The sequence below is a fragment of the Scyliorhinus canicula genome, chromosome 20, assembly GCF_902713615.1.
Source record: "Scyliorhinus canicula chromosome 20, sScyCan1.1, whole genome shotgun sequence".
Classification (NCBI taxonomy): Eukaryota; Metazoa; Chordata; class Chondrichthyes; order Carcharhiniformes; family Scyliorhinidae; genus Scyliorhinus; species Scyliorhinus canicula.
Genome location: NC_052165.1, coordinates 64,240,180 through 64,258,832, shown reverse-complemented (window position 1 = coordinate 64,258,832; position 18,653 = coordinate 64,240,180). Strand labels below are relative to the sequence as shown.

At 42.5% G+C, this 18,653-nt stretch overlaps 1 protein-coding gene across 2 annotated transcripts in view; it reads right to left on the bottom strand.

Moving 5' to 3' along the window:
- The window catches only part of LOC119954994 (ankyrin repeat and SOCS box protein 15-like), a 53,987-nt gene that overhangs the window by 34,925 nt on the left and 409 nt on the right, over positions 1 to 18,653 (bottom strand). For both annotated transcript variants that reach the window (XM_038780776.1, XM_038780777.1), the window contains exons 2-6: positions 14,886 to 14,964; positions 12,054 to 12,201; positions 10,668 to 10,720; positions 10,375 to 10,506; positions 7,420 to 7,578 (exon numbers count right to left, since the gene is read on the bottom strand). In XM_038780776.1, coding sequence (XP_038636704.1) covers positions 7,420 to 7,578; positions 10,375 to 10,506; positions 10,668 to 10,720; positions 12,054 to 12,166 — 457 coding nt within the window. In that variant the 5' untranslated portion in view covers positions 12,167 to 12,201; positions 14,886 to 14,964. The remainder of the gene's footprint in view (positions 1 to 7,419; positions 7,579 to 10,374; positions 10,507 to 10,667; positions 10,721 to 12,053; positions 12,202 to 14,885; positions 14,965 to 18,653) is intronic.

Sequence of the window (18,653 nt, the reverse complement as noted above, 5' to 3'; positions counted from 1 at the left end):
TTTTCAGCAGCAACCCGGTGTCCCTCCCTAACCCCCCTCCCCCCCCCCCCCAGGCTAGGACCCCTCCTAGCCGCGATGTACCCTCCATCGTACTCCCGTAAGTCAGCTGGTTCACGCTGACCCGGCTGCTCCTGCCCCACTCCGACTCCCCCCGGCTCGGGGGGGGGGCCTCCCCCCCCCTTGCCACTCCTCCCTGGCCCCGCTCCAGCGCGGGAAAGGTCGCCATTGCTAGCCACGCCCCGCACTCCTCCCCTCCCCCCTCCTCTGCCCCGCGCGCGGGAAAACAGAGGAAAGCCCGCGCTTTCGCCCTGCCACACCCCACCCCGCCATCTTCAGTTCCACCCCCGTCCCCGTCCATGCCTGTAAAAGAACCCCCCCTAGGAGCCCATATCCCCGATCTGCTCTCCCCCCCGTCCCACCTCCCCAACTTAACATTATAAATAACAGATAAATAACAAATAACAATGTACTTAACAGTCGCCCTCTACCAAACAGCATAAATAACCATAAATAACCATGAATAACCACAATAACAATAACTAAGGGAAGTTGGCAAAGGGGGAAAAAACATCAGAAGAAAAACCACAGCAAGAGTTCAAAATCCAAACAAAGAATTCAGCTGAAAGTACCCGAGCGGCTACGGCCGCCAAGTATCCCCTGGGTCTAATTCGAGTCCAGTTTCTCTTCCTGTACAAAGGCCCACGCCTCCTCTGGGGACTCAAAATAGTGGTGTTGGTTCCTGTAGGTGACCCACAAGCGCGCTGGCTGCAGCATTCCGAACCTGATCCGTTTTGCATGTAGCACCGCCTTCGTCCGGTTGTACCGGGCCCGCCGCTTTGCCACCTCCGCACTCCAGTCCTGGTAGACCCTCACCGTCGAATTCTCCCACTTGCTGCTCCTTTCCCTCTTGGCCCACTCCAGCACTCTCTCACGGTCGCTGAGTCGCTGGAACCGCACCAGCACCGCCCTCGGGGGCTCATTTGCTCTTGGCCTCCTAGCCATGACCCTGTAGGCCTCTTCCAGCTCCAGGGGCGAAGGGACGGCCCCTGCCCCCATCAGGGAGCTCAGCATTTCTGCTACATATCCCGGGAGGTCTGACCCCTCCAGGCCTTCTGCCAGGCCCAAGATCCTCAGGTTCTTCCGCCTCATTCGGGTATCCAGCTCCTCAAAACGGCTCTGCCATTTCAGGTGGAGTGCCTCGTGCACCTCTACCTTTCCCACGAGGACCGTGGCCTCCTCCTCCCTCACAGTCATCTCCTGTTGCAGCTCCCGAATCGACGCCTCTTGGGTCGCCTGGGCTCCCATCAGCCTGGGCTGGAGCCGCTTTTAAGCGCTCCACTTACCACTGCAGCCTCAAAGATGGCTCAAAGAAGACCTGCCCCCTGAGGTCGGGAGTCTGAGGTGGACCCACAGCTCCATGCCAGTGAGGAGCAGAATGACAGCCTCTTCCCCAGGGTGGGCCGCAAACTCAAGCCTGCCCTCCTGAACACTGCCTGGGAAGTGGTGGCAGAGGCAATCTGTGCTGCCAGTCTGACCAGGAGGACGCAGCTGGTGATCCAGAGGGGTGTGGATCACTGGTGAGGTCTCTGCCTTGAGAGGGGTAGAGAACGAGGGAGGGCTCCAAAGGCCACTGAGCAGGTGTCCTCCGGTTGGGGTGAACTCTGATGATCCTCTGGTTCCTCTACAGAGAGCAGCGCTTCTGAGGTGTGCCAACATCTGGTGGGCTTTGATTGAGCTTGGCCATGCCCATCCCCTTGATGATACAGCTATAGGGTATGAAGGTTTGTCAGAGTTTTTCTGAGCATTCAAATAGCACAGGCAGCACTCAGCAGTATGAGCAGTCTGTAAGTAGCACCAAAGGGGTGCGTTTAAAAGACAGACTGCAGGAATGATGGTCTGAGTCACGCCACACCAATCCCGAGTGGGACATTCCAAGTCCATGGACTTAGCACCAGGTTGCTCTCCACTACTGCCCCCATTCTGGGAAGCCACCCCCCAGCAAGCCCAACAACCTTTGCAAGTTTTTCAGTGCTTTTTTTAGCCTCCCACTCCCCTTCCACAGTCATGACACCCAGGCCCCGCTTGTAAATACTTGCACTTCAGCTTAAGAGAGGTGAAGCATTGCAGAAGGGTGAAGCATGGAGTGTCCAAGCCATTGATGATATTGAAATCCATGTAAATGACGGTTTTGCATGGATGGGCCAGCAGGGCGGTAACTTCGATTTGGCCTCCAGCAAGGGATTGGAGCATGTCGTTGGAATCGGCACCGGGCGCAAATCTCGATTTTAAATTTCGCATGATTCACCACTATTGCAAAGCAGAGAATTCAGCCCATAGGCTTGAAAAGCACACTGTCCATGAGCACAGTCTTTAAAGGAGCAGTGAATACTCATCCCAATCCCAAATATTCTGGTTGAGTACTTTGTGTAGACAGCACTAAACTGTGCCTGAAAAGGGGATGTTAAGATGTGACGTGGAATAATCATATATCCCAGTTACTTTTAGTACAAGTCTGAACATAAATAAACCAGGCCCTCAGTTCCACATTGAGATTCTATGCTTGTCAGTGTTGCATTTTTTACTTGGATTGGATTGAATTGGATTTGTTTATTGTCACGTGTACCGAGGTACAGTGAAAAGTATTTTTTTGCAAGCAGCTCAACAGATCATTCAGTACATGGGAAGAAAGGGGAATAGATATCCAAAGTAGTCTACATTCTCGCTAGAATGATTCCATTGATGGTTATTGACGAGGAAGAAGCTGAAGTACCGGCAATTTGCTTTTCATGTGGTATCTACCTTTGCAGTCTGTTGCTCTAAATTGCTTAAATGTTTACAGACATGGCAAATGTTAATATTTAGATATACTGAGAAACAATCTTCCTCTGTATTGAGGGTTTGTCAATGAATTACCTTCTGGACAGTGGTTAGCACTGCTGCCTCACGGCACCAAGGACCCAGGTTCCATCCTGGCCCCGAGTCACTGCCCATGTAGAGTTTGGACATTTTCCCCGTGTGCGCGTGGTTCTCACCCCCACAACGCAAAGGTGTGCAGGGTAGGTGAACTGGCCATGATAAATTGCGCTTTATTGGAAAAAAAGAATTGGGTACTCTGAATTTTTTTTTTTTTAAAAGAACTACTTTCTGAGACTGAGATAGTCTATTCCTTACTTAGCTACGACTGCTTTAATTTATATGGGGCTGTGATATCCACAAACACAGGCTTGAGATTGAAACATAAAAAAATACAGTATCAGATCGCCCTCTATTGGGTGATTTACAAATTCACTTTAGTGATCTCAACTACTTATCATGGTGACTCCAGTGCAAATACAAAGTTTTAGGAAGTGTGAAGGGTTATGAGTTACAACAGCTGAGTAAAAAGAATGACTTTTGTCGTTCAAGGCTCCGTTTCACCAGGTGGAGGAGACTAATTCCCAAAACTCTCTGCAGAACCTGTTCCAATCAATAGTTACATGAAGCATAAATCCATAAGTTGTGATCCATATTTTACTGTCGACCATGCACGGTCTCAAAAATAGATTCCATGAATAACATTTTATTCTGCTGTAACCCGTTGGTGAGGAGGGATGGTAACATGCCCAGTTCAGTCACTGAGCAAAGAGTTTCAGGCTCAGCGTCAAAGACTCAAGTCACCCTTTCGTCACAGAACACTTGACCTGAACACTTCCTACACGATAAAAGAGACCAGTGCATTGGAAAAAAAAGAAGTTTTCAAGGAATTAGTTGAGATGTGTAATTTCTGAGCAATCGTATTTTCAATTATATTTGAGCTTCACATTTACATCGTATTATGTCACTAAATTCACTCAATGGATTTAATGTCTTATGGTCCACTAAATGGCTTTCCACTATGCTCTATGATATCATCAGCACTTTACCTTAAAGAAAAACAAAGAGACAGAAAGCTGATCAAGCTGAACCATTTGACGATGATAGATTGCAAGTTGAAATAGCTGACAAAACTATTTCTACACAGAAAATGTGTGCGGTGTGATTGCGTCACTTTGTCTGATCATTTCCACTGAATTTGTTTTGAAACTAATATGAAAATAAAAAACAAAATCAAATGCAAAACTTTAAGCAATGCCATCTAAAGCTCACGTGAATTTACACTGCAAATTATTCCTTTCCCAAAGGTTAAAGATGTAAATCTTCCGAACAGGCTTTCCCAGAATCTAAACCAGGCTGAAAACTCCCCACTAAGTTAACCCTTATAACTATACTTTGTCATAATTGTACTACATTTCAGAATAAGGCAGGAGAATTAATGCTATCTTTCACACTGTTATTGTTCCGCAATTGGAAAGTCTTTTACAGTTGTCATATTCTGGACCGTATTCACAATATGTCAATAGTCAGGGGCGCCTCATGGTGCCGAGGACCAGGGTTCAATCCCCTTCCGGGGTCACTGTGGAGTGTAGAGTTTGCACATTCTCCCCATTACTGTGTGAATCTCACCCCCAAAACCCAAAGATGTGCAGGATAGGTGCATTGGCCATGTTAATGGGAAAAAAAAAATAAAAAAAACAATATGTCAATAGTTTACAATTCCTCAACCAAAGTTTTTCAATATCATGTTCTAGACAGGTGCAATGATGCAACACTGCGTGTTTAGAACAGGGTCTCTGTTCAAACGCTAGCAGCTGCATTAAATCCCATGAGATTTCAAATGGCACAGCAGATGGAACAAATTTCAGGCAGATCAATTGCTAATGGTATTATTTTGGTATGTATATGCCTGGGTCAGAGAATTTGATCTGTAATCAACCTCAAATTAACTCTTGCTGAAGCCAAAATAATGATCCAGTTGACATTTTTCTTGGGTGAATGTTATCACACATGATAAGATGCCAGTGTCCTGTTAACAATCATGATCTGTACTGACATGGATTGTTAAACGTAACTTATTTTGATTAAAATGGTTGGCCTCAACATTAAAATGGGCACCACGGTAGCACAGTGGTTATCACTGTTGCTTCACAGCGCCAGGGCCTAGGTTCGATTCCCGGCTTGGGTCAATGTCTGTGTGGAGTCTGCACATTCTCCCCGTGACTGTGTGGGTTTGCTCCGGGTGCTCTGGTTTCCTCCCACAAGTCCCGAAAGATGTGCTGTTAGGTGAATTGGCAATCTGAATTCTCCCTCTGTGTACCCGAACAGGCACCAGAATGTGGCGACTAGGAGCTTTTCACAGTTACTTCATTGTAGTGTTAATGTAAGCCTACTTGTGACAATAATAAAGATTATTATTATTAAATACATTTTTCACGCACGAGTGTTTTTGCACTGCAAGTTCAACACTGGTGTGAAGTGACTGCAGGTCCATACTGGCAGCGTGATTCAAGTGCCAGAGCCTAATTTATAGAAAGGAGTCATCTCAGGTCATTATGGCTTGACATCACATAATAATAATAATTGCTTATTGTCACAAGTAGGCTGCAATGAAGTTACTCTGAAAAGCCCTTGGTCGCCACATTCCGGCACCTGTTTGGGGAGGCTGGAACGGGAATTGAACCCGCGCTGCTGGTCTTGTTCTGCATTACAAGCCAGCTGTCTTAGCCCACTGTGCTAAACCAGCCTCCACATTCAGTTTAAACCCAGCATCATGTCAAACCTGCTTTATACAGTGCTCACAAAGTCCAGGGTCAATTGGATCCCTGGGCTCTTTGTAAACCTACTTAGTCTCAATGAAAATATTTCGGAAATAGAACATAGAACGGTACAGCGCAGTACCGCGGCCCTCAATGTTGCACCGACATGGAAAAAACTAAAGGCCATCTAACCTACACTATGCCCTTATCATCCATATGCTTATCCAATAAATTTTTAAATGCCCTCAATGTTGGCAAGTTCACTACTGTTGCAGGTAGGGCATTCCACGGCCTCACCACTCTTTGCGTAAAAAACCCACCTCTGACCTCTGTCCTATATCTATTACCCCTCAATTTAAGGCTATGTCCCCTCGTGCTAGCCACCTCCATCCGCGGGAGAAGGCTCTCGCTGTCCACCCTATCTAACCCTCTGATCATTTTGTATGCCTCTATTAGGTCACCTCTTAACCTTTTTCTCTCTAACGAAAACAACCTCAAGTCCATCAGCCTTTCCTCATAAGATTTTCCCTCCATACCAGGCAACATCCTGGTAAATCTCATCTGCACCCGTTCCAAAGCTTCCACGTCCTTCCTATAATGAGGCGACCAGAACTGTACGCAATACTCCAAATGCGGCCGTACTAGAGTTTTGTACAACTGCAACATGACTTCATGACTCCGGAACTCAATCCCTCTACCAATAAAGGCCATCACACCATAGGCCTTCTTCACAACCCTATCAACCTGGGTGGCAACTTTCAGGGATCTATGTACATGGACACCGAGATCCCTCTGCTCATCCACACTACCAAGAATTTTACCATTAGCCAAATATTCCGCATTCCTGTTATTCTTTCCAAAGTGAATCACCTCACACTTCTCCACATTAAACTCCATTTGCCACCTCTCAGCCCAGCTCTGCAGCTTATCTATGTCCCTCTGTAACCTGCAACATCCTTCCGCACTGTCTACAACTCCACCGACTTTAGTGTCGTCTGCAAATTTACTTACCCATCCTTCTGCGCCCTCCTCTAGGTCATTTATAAAAATGACAAACAGCAACGGCCCCAGAACAGATCCTTGTGGTACGCCACTCGTAACTGAACTCCATTCTGAATATTTCCCATCAACCACCACTCTCTGTCTTCTTTCAACTAGCCAATTTATGATCCACATCTCTAAATCACCCTCAATCCCCAGCCTCCGTATTTTCTGCAATAGCCGACCGTGGGGAACCTTATCAAACGCTTTACTGAAATCCATATACACCACATCAACTGCTTTACCCTCGTCCACCTGTTCAGTCACCTTCTCAAAGAACTCGATAAGGTTTGTGAGGCATGACCTACCCTTCACAAAACCATGCTGACTATCCCTAATCATATTATTCCTATCTAGATGATTATATCTGGCTCCCTGATTCCACCTGGAATTTCATGGGTCTTTTCATAATCTAATTTTGACAGAAGATTAACAGGGAATTCTGCTGAAGTAACGTAAATGATCATTTGCACTTTTTCTCTGGAGTTTCCACTTCAAATAAAGGATAAAATGACTGTGTTGTTTGTCTCCCAATTTGCAGATATTAATTCTGGTGGGTATTCTGGTCAGCTTCAATCAAGAGGCAAATCAGTCTGATTGCCCAGATAGCAGTGCACATGAATGCATGTTAAGTGAGAACACAGTCAGGTTTGAGTTTTTTAAGTTCCCCTCTCCTAGCATTTAATCCATTTCCCAGCAAGACGATAGGAGAGAAGGGGATGGGAAAAAGCAAACTAATATTCAAGAGGGGAAAAAAATGACTTACCAATCAGCAGTGGTGTTTCTCCCCTGTTGTTAGTGATATTGGGACAGATACGTTTCTCCAAAAGAGCTTGCACGTTGCCTAATATCCCAGCTGTAGCAGCCAAAGTAAGCGGCGTATCCCCATCTTCAGTTCTCTGATGCCAAATTGTTCTATAAGATGCTACAATTAACAATTTAGAAAATTAAATGGATACATTTATACATCGAACTGCCTTTTTATCCAACCATAATTTCCACAAATTAAGTATAGACGCAAATCGGCTTGAGAGAGTGGGAACCAATGTACCATAAAAGAATATTGACAGAACAGACTCGACTACTATGATTTGGCAGTGGTTTTAACCTCTATGTGATACCAGTGAAAAAGGAACCACAGCATTTATGATACCCACAGCAAATTGATGAGGTGACAGTTACAGAAATATGCAAATAGAGGTGCAAAATAATGATATCTGTAGAAGCCCGCTAATTTCTATAGCTATTTAGCATTAAGCCCCTAGTCTATTAAATACCATTTTAAAACTCACTCATAACCTCAGGTCATTTCAAAACAGACATTCAGCATTTCAAAACGTAGCTTCAACAGAACACAGCATTATAGATTAAAAACGCCATTCCTATGCAGCTAACAAGATAAAGTAACCCAAGGACAAGGCAAGTTCCATGGCAACAGCATAGAGACCATTGTCCTAACAAGCAAGTTTATGCGATAAGGAAGCCAAATCGCATTCCATAGGTCAAAAAAGAATACATTTTAGGTTAATGTTGCCTGTTAATGACAGATGGCTCAGCGTAGAATCAAACTTATTTGATTCCAACCCAACCCAATTAGGATTACATAGCTAGATGGCTAAAGTCTGATATGATTTAGTATAACTGTGATAGATCGTACGGCCATTCTTTACTTCATGAATCATCTATACTTTGATCGAACTTACTCGCTGTCTCTCTATCTTTCATATTTCATTTTCTGACTTTGACCTTTTGAAGTTATTGCAAGCTGTTTGCCGTAAGTAAGAAAATTATTTCTGTATTACTTGAAAGTTGAATTGTCTACAAGATTGCTTCTATTGAGTCCTTTGCTAGCTGGACTTATTAGAGAATATGAATTTAAATGATTCTCAATTGTAATCAATAGAGACAAATAAAACAGATTCTTATTTGGACCTGAGAAGTTTTAACTCAAATTTCTACTGAGTTTTAGTGATCGCAAAGTGCCGCTAAATCCGCATGGTAGATCTCACAATATCCAAATTGATTGTGTGACGAATGGAGGATTTTAGGAATATTGGCTTCCAAATATTGGAATAATTTAAGGGTTAAATGGCAGGGATTACAGTGTGTTTGACTGCAGTGGTCATGTTTTTAAAAAAGGATTTTGTTTTGTAAAGGTCTGGAACTTCTAGGAACCAGAAGGTGAATTGACCAAAGGAATGTGGTTTGACTAGGGAAGTCCCCGGGGAGTTAATGTGCTTTGCAGCCTGCACAGATCATTTGTTTTTAAGCTTTGAGAAACGAGGTAATTGTCAGGTAGAGCCAAGGAATGCAGAGTGGCACTTAGTTTTTGGAGAAGGCTTTGAGAGAGAGGCACAGAATTCTGACCTGTCTGACAGTGAGTCCACAATTCTGTCATGGTAGGGTAGTTATAAAGGAATAATAACATGTAAAGCAGAGCAGCCTTGTCTGGGGACAAGGAAGAAGCTGAAACACTCCAGGCGAACCTGATTTTGGAGATATTCAGTCTGAAGGGGTTCTAATAGGAGCCAAATCTGTTTTATAAAGTAAGTATTACTCTATGTCCTGCTGATTTTAAGATAGATTGAGATCTGTATGTTTCTTTTCTTGTTTTTTAATGGGAAATTGTGTAGTAATGTTATGGGGTAATTGCAAGTTGTTCTTTTCGGATGTGAAGTTAAAAAGTTCAATATTGTATTCATTATAAAGTTTTTTTTTAGAATACCAAAGCACTATTTCTTTCATGCAATTACTCCTGAAACAAATCATTCTTTCCGCATAGTCTTACAAATAAATTAAAATTTGGGGGTTTTGGTCCAGCATCCTAGTCACTGTTGGGGTCTGGACTCCACTAGGTAGCACATGATCCCTGAGCCGCACAAACTGGGGCATCCCAAGTTCAATCATTTCACACGCTGATTGACTTCATTACAACCAGGGCAGCTTTTAATCTATTATGAATAGTTGAGGTGAATAGCACAGATTAAAGGGAAACTAGATATGCAGATATGAGGGTGAAAGGGATTGGAGGTTCTGCTTATTGGGTTAGATGAGGAGATATGGGAGAAGGCTCATGTGAATCTTTTTTATTTTTTTTTCCCCCTTTTTTTTGCTGATGTGAATCTTAGACACTGGAGCAACAGACCAGTTGAGCTGAATAGTCTGCATCTGTGCTTTGGACTTGATGTTGGTATTTTTGTGATTGGCCTCAACGTCCCTTGGAAAAAAAAAACTTTTTTTTTCCCAATTAAGGGGCAACTTAGCGTGGCCAATCCACCTAACTTGCACATCTTTGGGTTATGGAGGGTTGAGACTCATGCAGCCACGGGGAGAATATACAAACTCCACATGGACAGTGACCCAATGCTGGGAGCGAACCAGGGTCCTCAGCCACTGTCCCTCAGAAAAAAACTGATGCAAATTCTACTCCACACTCTTACCTAGCAACTCTTGTTTGAAGAGAGGGTGTGTGGGCATCTATTACATTTGGTATTAGCCAAGCTGTAGTGGTCTCTATAGCTTGATACACTTTTGTCACTTGCTGCCAAGGGCCACAGATCAAAAACGGCCAAGTGGGTGAAGCACTGAAGGATGATCACTATCCATGGAATCAGATTCAATGCCTTCAAGAAATTGTTGTGGTGAGATTGCATTTTATTTCAATGGATAGATATTGATAATTTTCTACCACATTACAGCCTTGCATCTAATGTCAACTCACAGTCCAGTACAATTTCAAGCACTTGTTGAATGGGCTGTACAGCAGCTTCGTGCAATGGAAACCATCCCTTCTCATCTGCTTCATCAAAAGCAAATTTATGTTCAATCAACTGTTGTAGAGCGAAGACTTCACCTAGGAAACATTAATAACAAAGCGTTTGCTGTCATAATCGTATTGAATGATGCAGCAGGCTCAAGGGGCCGAATGACACACTACTGCTCCTTATTCAGATGTTCATATTATTGAAATCTACAATACTACAAATCATATGGTGTATGGGCCAGAAACTGTACCTTGCCTGATTGATTCCACTATTCGTCTGTTTTCTTGGCTGGGTGACAAAAACCTACAAAAAAATGGCACAAGGTGAGTGATGAAAATGGTTACATCGAATTTACAAGAGAGAAACAGGCCATTCAGCCCAAAAAGTCTCTGCTGGTGATAATATTCCATTCAATTCTCCTCCCATTCCACCTATTTCATCTTCGTCTTTCAGCATATATTTCTACCCCTCTTTTCTCTTGTGTACCTGTCTGGCTTCCTTAGAAAGCATCTTAAGCTCACTAGTCAGTTCCACATCCAAACCTATGTGTAAAAGAGTTTCTCATTTCTCTGTAGAATTATTAATAACTATCTTATATATATGGTCTCTAGTTTTGAACTCCCCTATATGCTCCCTATCCCCTGTTGAACCCATGAATATTTTTAGCATCTCCACCTTAGAGGCTGTTTTCTCTAAGCTTTCTCTTTTCTAAAGAAAAATGCACCAACCTATTCAATCCTTCCTAAGATCTTTACTCTCTCAGTTCTGGTACAACTCAAGTAATTTGCTTTGCACTTTCTCAAGTGCTTCCCTGTCTTTTATGGTATGGAGACCAGTATTTTGCAGTGCTACCTGACCATGACTCTGTACACGTTTAACACAATTTCACTTATTTTAAATCCTACAAATCATAGCACTTTGATCCATTTGGTCTTCTACCTCATCCAGGTTTTTTATTAATTTTCCAACGTTTACATTTCTTCAACCAAAGTGTACCTGCTCACAGGTCTGTGTTGAAATTCCATTGGAACACAGGTGTCCAATCTGCAAGTTTTCTCATGTCTTCTGGTATCATGCTGCACTCTTCCTGTGTTTGCTACACCCCACGTTTGATATTAATAACTGCAACTTTTGATATTGAGTGTTTTATTGCTAAATCTAAATCATTAATGTAAATTAGGATAAGAGTGGACCCGGTATTTACTCTTGTGGAGCACTGCTTTCCATCTTCCTCCAGTCTGGATAACTATCTCTTACCTTTACACCCTGCTTTCCATTTTTTAAGGTGAAATAAATGGAGTCTTGTAGCACTGTGGGTAGTGTCCCTGTCTCTGAGCCAGAAGCTCAGGGTTCATGTCCCACTTAATGGCTGAGGAACGTGGCCAAACAGGTTGACTATCGACTTCCAAATCCTGCCAATGTATGTCTGCGGCAGGTGGTAAGAGCAGAAGAGAATCTGGGCCAGCCACATGCGGAAGGCAATGGCAGACTACTGCAGCACATTTTCAAGCATAACCATGAACCAACATATGGAAGTTCATGGTCGCCAACACCCTCTTAGATCATGGTACCTGGAGAAAGAAAAATGGAGTCAGGGTAATGTATCATTTGTCACATTCTGCTCTACATCAATTACCTTTCATTATACTGAGATGCTGAGTTATTATTGGCTTCAATGCTCTCTTCAATACTCAGCTGGACTGCATACTGTGTCAGCTGATCGTTGACTGAATCAGTGTTTTCATCCATTATTTGGTGAATTGGACAATCACCTTCCCTAGGACCTACCAGGGAAGAGATAAAAGAAGAGGGTAATGGTCAACTTATGAATCAGTTAATTGATGCCTGGCAATGAGTAATGAGGCTAGAATTCAACTGAAACGTTCCCTGACATTATAAATGGCCATTTAGAATTAGAGCTTTTAGCAACAAGAGACCAAATGGCTTATGTAAGCCTGTACTTGTTAAAAATAAACTTAGCCCACTTTCGCATCAAATCTCTCTCCCAAATGTACTTTGCAACTATGTCTGCTTTGATTTAAATTTTATGTTCACTTTAAAAAGTTTCATATGGTGTCCTTTCTTACAGCAACAATACCCATTTAATATATTCCAAAGCACATTGTAGAAATTAAAATAAATAGATAACAAGTATCAATTGGACAAGACTTAGGGAACATGACTAATGAGTTGATTAAAGAGTTACTTGGCGAGGAGGTTTTTGGCGGATGGATATTTTAAGTAATAAACCCTGTCCCAGTCCCCTCCAAAGGTGCAAAGAACTGATGGACTACTTTGTCACTAAGTTTAAGACAATCTATTCATTCACCCTTCTACTTGTTCCTCTCCCACAAAACCCTTCTCCTGTGACAAGCTGCTGCTTGTCCCACCTAGCTCCAAATCTATTTTTAATCTTGTTCCTATTTCCCCACTCTTTTGTGATCTACCACCCACCCCTGCTTCAATTCCCTTGACTCTATTTCTACTAAACTGCTGACCACCTAGTTCCTCTCCTGAAGCTGAAATTATAAGTTGTTTCCTGAACACAGATATTGCTCCCCCTCTCCTATGTTAAAAAATGCCTTCATAACCAATTGCTTGGAAAATCCACCCTCCCTTAGTTCTTGCAAACTATCTTGTCTCCAATTTCCTGTATTTCTCCAAAATTCTTGAACATGCTGGCATCACCCAAATCCATGTCCCAGATTTTTCACAACTCCTCAAATGAATCTCTCCAACTGGATTTCTGCCTCTATCACACTACTGAAAAGGCACAAACTAAATCAAAAATTGCAGCCTCTGTGATTATGATCATGGGTCATTATCCCCCCCCTCCCCCGAGTAATCTTTAACATGGAAAACTAAATTATCCTCTTCAGTGCCTCTCCTGTGTTATCCAGTTCAGTGGGGCTTTCACTTGCATGGTACCATGTTTCATGAATTTTCAACATTTACCTTTGGAGTGCCCCAAGAATATATCCTTGGCCCCTTCTCTTCCTTATCTAAATACTGCCTTTGCTGACACCATCTACACATTTGGGGTCAGTACCAAATATATTCTGACAGTAACTAGCTCTGTCTCTTTACTATCTACCTCAATCTCTCCACTGTCTCCATATACTCAGACTGCTTGTCCAACGCCCAGTCTTGGATGAGCCATAACTATTTCCATATGAAACTTCAGGTGAACATCAGTAATGCCAAAACAATCATCACTATCTGCCACAATGTAGCCTTGCCACTAATGTCATTCTCCTCCCAGACTAATCTTCAACCTTCAGAAACCTCCCCATTCCTTTCACACAGCCTCTTGTGCAACCTCACCCCTTTACCCCATCACTGTGCTTATGGTTGCCTTGATCCCATGGTTTGGAATTTCTTCAATAAAACATACAGCCTACCTCTCTTCTTTAAAAGTCATACTTAAACCTACTCTAATCATGTTTATGACCATGCCTTCTCCATCTTAGAATCAGCATCCAGTTTTCTTGTGCTATCCCTACATGTTTTGTATTAATAAAGCTGTGGCTCAAATGATTTTTTTTTTGGTAGAATGTGATAGATGAAACTATGGGTTAAGAGAGCAGTAACATGGGGCAGCACGGTGGCACAGTGGTTAGCATTGCTGCCTACGGCGCTGAGGACCCGGGTTCGAATCCCGACCCTGGGTCACTGTCCGTGTGGAGTTTGCACATTCTCCCCGTGTCTGCGTGGGTTTCACCCCCACAACCCAAAGATGTGCAGAGTAGGTAGATTGGCCACACTAAATTGCCCCTTAATTGGAAAAAATAATTGGGTACTCTAAATTTATTAAAAAAAAAGAGAGCAGTAACATATGGGCAGACACTTCACCCATCAAAAAGAGGCCTCTTTTAAAAAACCATGGTTAGAAAGAACACCTGCTCAAAAGAGGAAACACTTCAGAGTTAATGGACTCCTCAAGAGCCAATAAAAACAATGCTAATTCCTCCTTTGAAATAGCCTGGCCTGTCAATCAAGAGGCTTGCAAAAGGCAATGGACCATGAAATTGAATAGGAACAATGCAGGTCAAAGCTTTTAGGCTTCTAAGTATGCCCACGAGCTTGAAAAAAGTTAAGGGGAGTTAAATTGATGGTGAAAAAAGCACTTTTAAGGTTTCCAACAAATTTTTAAAAACTAAAAAAAAAGTAAGTGCCCAATTCATTTCTATTTCCAATTAAGGGGCAATTTAGCATGGCCAATCCCCCTACCCTGCGCATATTTGGGTTGTGGGGGTGAGACCCACGCAGACATGGGGAGAATGTGCAAACTCCACATGGACAGTGACCTGGGACCAGGACCAAACCAGGTCCTTGGCACTGTGAGGCAGCAGTGCTAACCACTGCTCCACCCTAAAAGGAAGACATTCACATTCTTCTGACAGATCATTTATATTTCCATGCTGGGAGAGTATAAAAGATTCCAACACATCAAAGGGAAGATGTTTACCTTCTGACAGGTCTTTGAACTTGACATGCTGGGAGAGACATCAAAGCGTTCCAACACATCAGAGAGTACACTTGACATGCTGAAAGACAGTTTCATGATTTTGAAAGCTAGAAGACCTGCCATACAATCTCCATTATGGGAAGGACTCCCAACTTGAGAACCACCAGCCCAGCCCAAGATTTCCCCAATTCCCACCTTCCATGAATGACCACCCTCAGCACCCTGGAGGCAAGTGTAGAGAGAATACTCACCCCATCAGAGTCCAAGGAACCAGGTTCCTGCTTGTCAACCGGCACTACTTCATGCCCTCATGAATCCCAGCTGGCGGGCCGGGGGATAGGGGGCGACCCCGGAACATGCCAGGAGGCCGGGTGAATTGGGCTTCCTGCCCAATAATTACATTAAAATGAATGTAAATGGGAAATAGCATGCTCTGGGCGAGAACCTGATCGGTGCTGGCCAGGAGACTCGCAATGGGTTTGACGCAGGTGAAAATCCCGTTTTGGCCCTCTCATCTGATTCAGCAGGCCATCACAATTCTCACCTGGGCCTAATAGCCCAGAGAATCCCCCCCCCCCCCCCCCCCCCCCCGAATTCTGATTTTCTCTACTCTTGGGTAGAGAGGATTATGAAGTAATTATTAAATAACTTTGCTAGTTCATTGTTCTCAGACTTCAGCAACCCAGTCCTTTTCAAAAGGACTAACACTTGCGCTACTGTGCTCTATTTGAAGAAACATTAATCTTATTCAAGGCGTTTCCAACAATTTTACAGTCAAATGTTTTATTGGTGTCTCTTTTTGTCTAATACTGGATTTCTTAATTTTATTTTTGAATTGTCTTTTTGTTTATCTTTAATATTATTATTTACAACTCACTAAACATCAGCCTAGATTTTGCAGTCAGTGGCAAAGCAATGGGACTTGTTGCTTGCCTTGAAGAAACCTGCCATATCTGTGGCATGGATTTCACCTTTCTTCATCTTAAATTTAATTGGGTTCCAAGTCAATGGAATCTCCCGGCAACCAGAAACAGTGAGCCTACCAGACAATGTAAGCAGCCAATCAAACTGAAGGACTCTCATGGACAACAAATCAAGAATTAAAATGTGCTGATTTCCTTGCACTTTTCAAATACATATTAGTGAGTAAAATAAAGATTGATTTGTAACTGAAATACCATAAATAAACTTTTTAAAAATTGAATTAAGAAACTATGGAATTATTATTATAAAGAAATTTGCCATTCCACAAATATGGGGTTGGTTTTCCAGGACCAGCGAAGTCATTTAGCAAAAGTTGAGACATGGTATGTCTCATCACTAAGGCATAGCTTAACCAATTTTTTAAAAAATAGCAATATTGCAACATAAAAGGAGATGTATTTGTCAGTTAAATTGCTTCTAAAGATGTCTATGGAGACTTCAACAGCACACCCTACAGGAAAGCACTGACAGCAGCTTCTAGATTTCTGTGCTTATGTGCTGATGCCGGAAGTTGCTGTCAGTTTCACAGATGATAGTGAATGGTGGAATTTCACTGTGAAGACAACCGATCTCCATTTTCTTATGTTTTAACTTATCCAGCATGAATTTCAACTGCAGTCTCACCAATATTGTTGTAATTTCCCTATTTCCACGACCGTTACATTTTAGCTAAATTTTAAAACCTTATTTTGTCGCATTAAAGTTTTTTTGAAGTGCAATATTTTTGTGTCACTGTCTTGTTGGTGCACTCACGCAAGCTTTTCAATTCCAACAACATGCAGCGGGAGTAGGGAAGCAATTCTGCTACACCCCTGGTTCTCAGCATAAATCCAAAATATAGTGTCAAGTTGTGATTGTTCAGTCATTTTGAGTAGATTATTTTCTCCTAAGATTGGTTTTGGCTTTACACAGTGCACAAAGTATAAAGATGAAGACTCTTAATTAAGAGATTTTTAACATAAGTAATCAATAAACGAATGCCCTAATAAAGCAAACATTATGAGTAACAAATCCTTTGGGATGCTAACACTATACATCACTATTGTTATGAGACTTAAGTATTTGCAAAAGGAAACTGCCTAATTAGAAAAGTCAGGCTCATTAACATTTCCTTCAAAGTGAAATAGCCGATGACAGAGATGAAGGGGAGTTTTTTGTGATATGGATCTAGTTTTTAAGATTGGTTAGAATCCAGTCAACAGTCCAATGGCAACCAAAACTGAAAATGAACTATGGATGATTGACCGAACTAGGCCAAATGTTACAAGTAGTTGCAGTCTTTATGAACGACATGCAGTTCTTTTTTAAAAATAAATTTAGAGTACTCAATTATTATTTTTTTCCAATTAAGAGTCAATTTAGTGTGGCCAATCCACTTAATCTGCACATCTTTGTGTTGTGGGGGTAAAACCCATGCAGACACGGTAAGAATGAGGAAACTCCACAGACAGTGACCCGGGACCGAACCTGGGTCCTGAACACCGTAGGAAGCAGTGCTAACCACTGCGCCACCATGCCGCCCCAACTACATGTAGTTCTTTGAGAGAACATGCTGTGAGATGTTTCTGCTGTCATGGTAATTCTATTTGTATCTATGTTAACTGGTGGCAGTGGGATTGAGTTTTAGGACCCGCTAACCTTCTCTGTGTTATCAAATAAATGAATCTCTGATTCAAAATAATTAAGTGAACATGCCAAGTTTTTTAAATAACCAAGCAAAGGAAAAATATCCGATGATGATATTTGAAGAGCAAGTCAATTGGTATCGTGGTCAATACCAATGTCAGGAAAACAGTTAATCTGAATGTATCTATCTCATGGCTGTTTGAGGGATCTTGATATTCACAAATTCAAAAGTACTTTGTTAACTGGGAAAAGCCAGAGATGTTTGGAGGCTGTGTAAGTTGCTACATAAATACAGTTTGTACAACTTACTTATTCAACTTTTGTAGCCACAAATGGTTTATTTTGTAAGATAATATATTTTTTAACATTAACAAAAAAAATTTCTTAAAACTTGTAATTGACATTCAAAGTTCCTATCATCGGAAGGCAAAAAGTGAGCAGATCAATTGACATTAATACACAACAGTTCATTGCTGTTCTCCATGCAGGTGTCCACAAATTCTCAGCATGCACAAGACTTGGTGATTTGCATAGCTTCACTGCTTCACTCACAAGCTCTGCATCAGTGCACATTGTTTGACATTGCAAAACATGAACAATGCAAGGTAATACAGAGTCTTTAACAAAAGCACTGTAAAAAAAAAAACAAATAATGTATGCTGTTTTGGTCAGGAAAACACTCCCAGAGCAGGGAAAAGAAGGCTATAAAATGCTTACAGTTGGCATCTGTGTAAGTCATAATGTATCATAATGTATTAACAAAGTTCTGGAGAAAGTGGGAAATGAGGTGTCTTGAGACACGGAAGCAAAAATAAAGCTCAAGCAGGTTCCTGCACAAGCCACAAGACAGTGTTGAAAATTCAGCCACATTCTTCCCGCAGTTCATTGAGAATCAAGTAGAGGCCTAGATCAGATTTGTCTGAGGAAGGGTTTACATGTAGGCGTAGTTCCTGATTACTGGGCACCTCCATCAGAGATTGTTAGTGCTACTGACACTTTAGGGGCATTAGAGGAGGGATAGGTTCAGTCTTAGTCCATCGCTTTCCCCTCCATGGCCACCCAACCACCTCAAAGCATCCTAGCCATACCCCCTCTTCTACCTTGGGCCCTGCCCCCTCCCTGACCTTACCCTCTCGCCAAAGCCCCGCCCCACCCCCT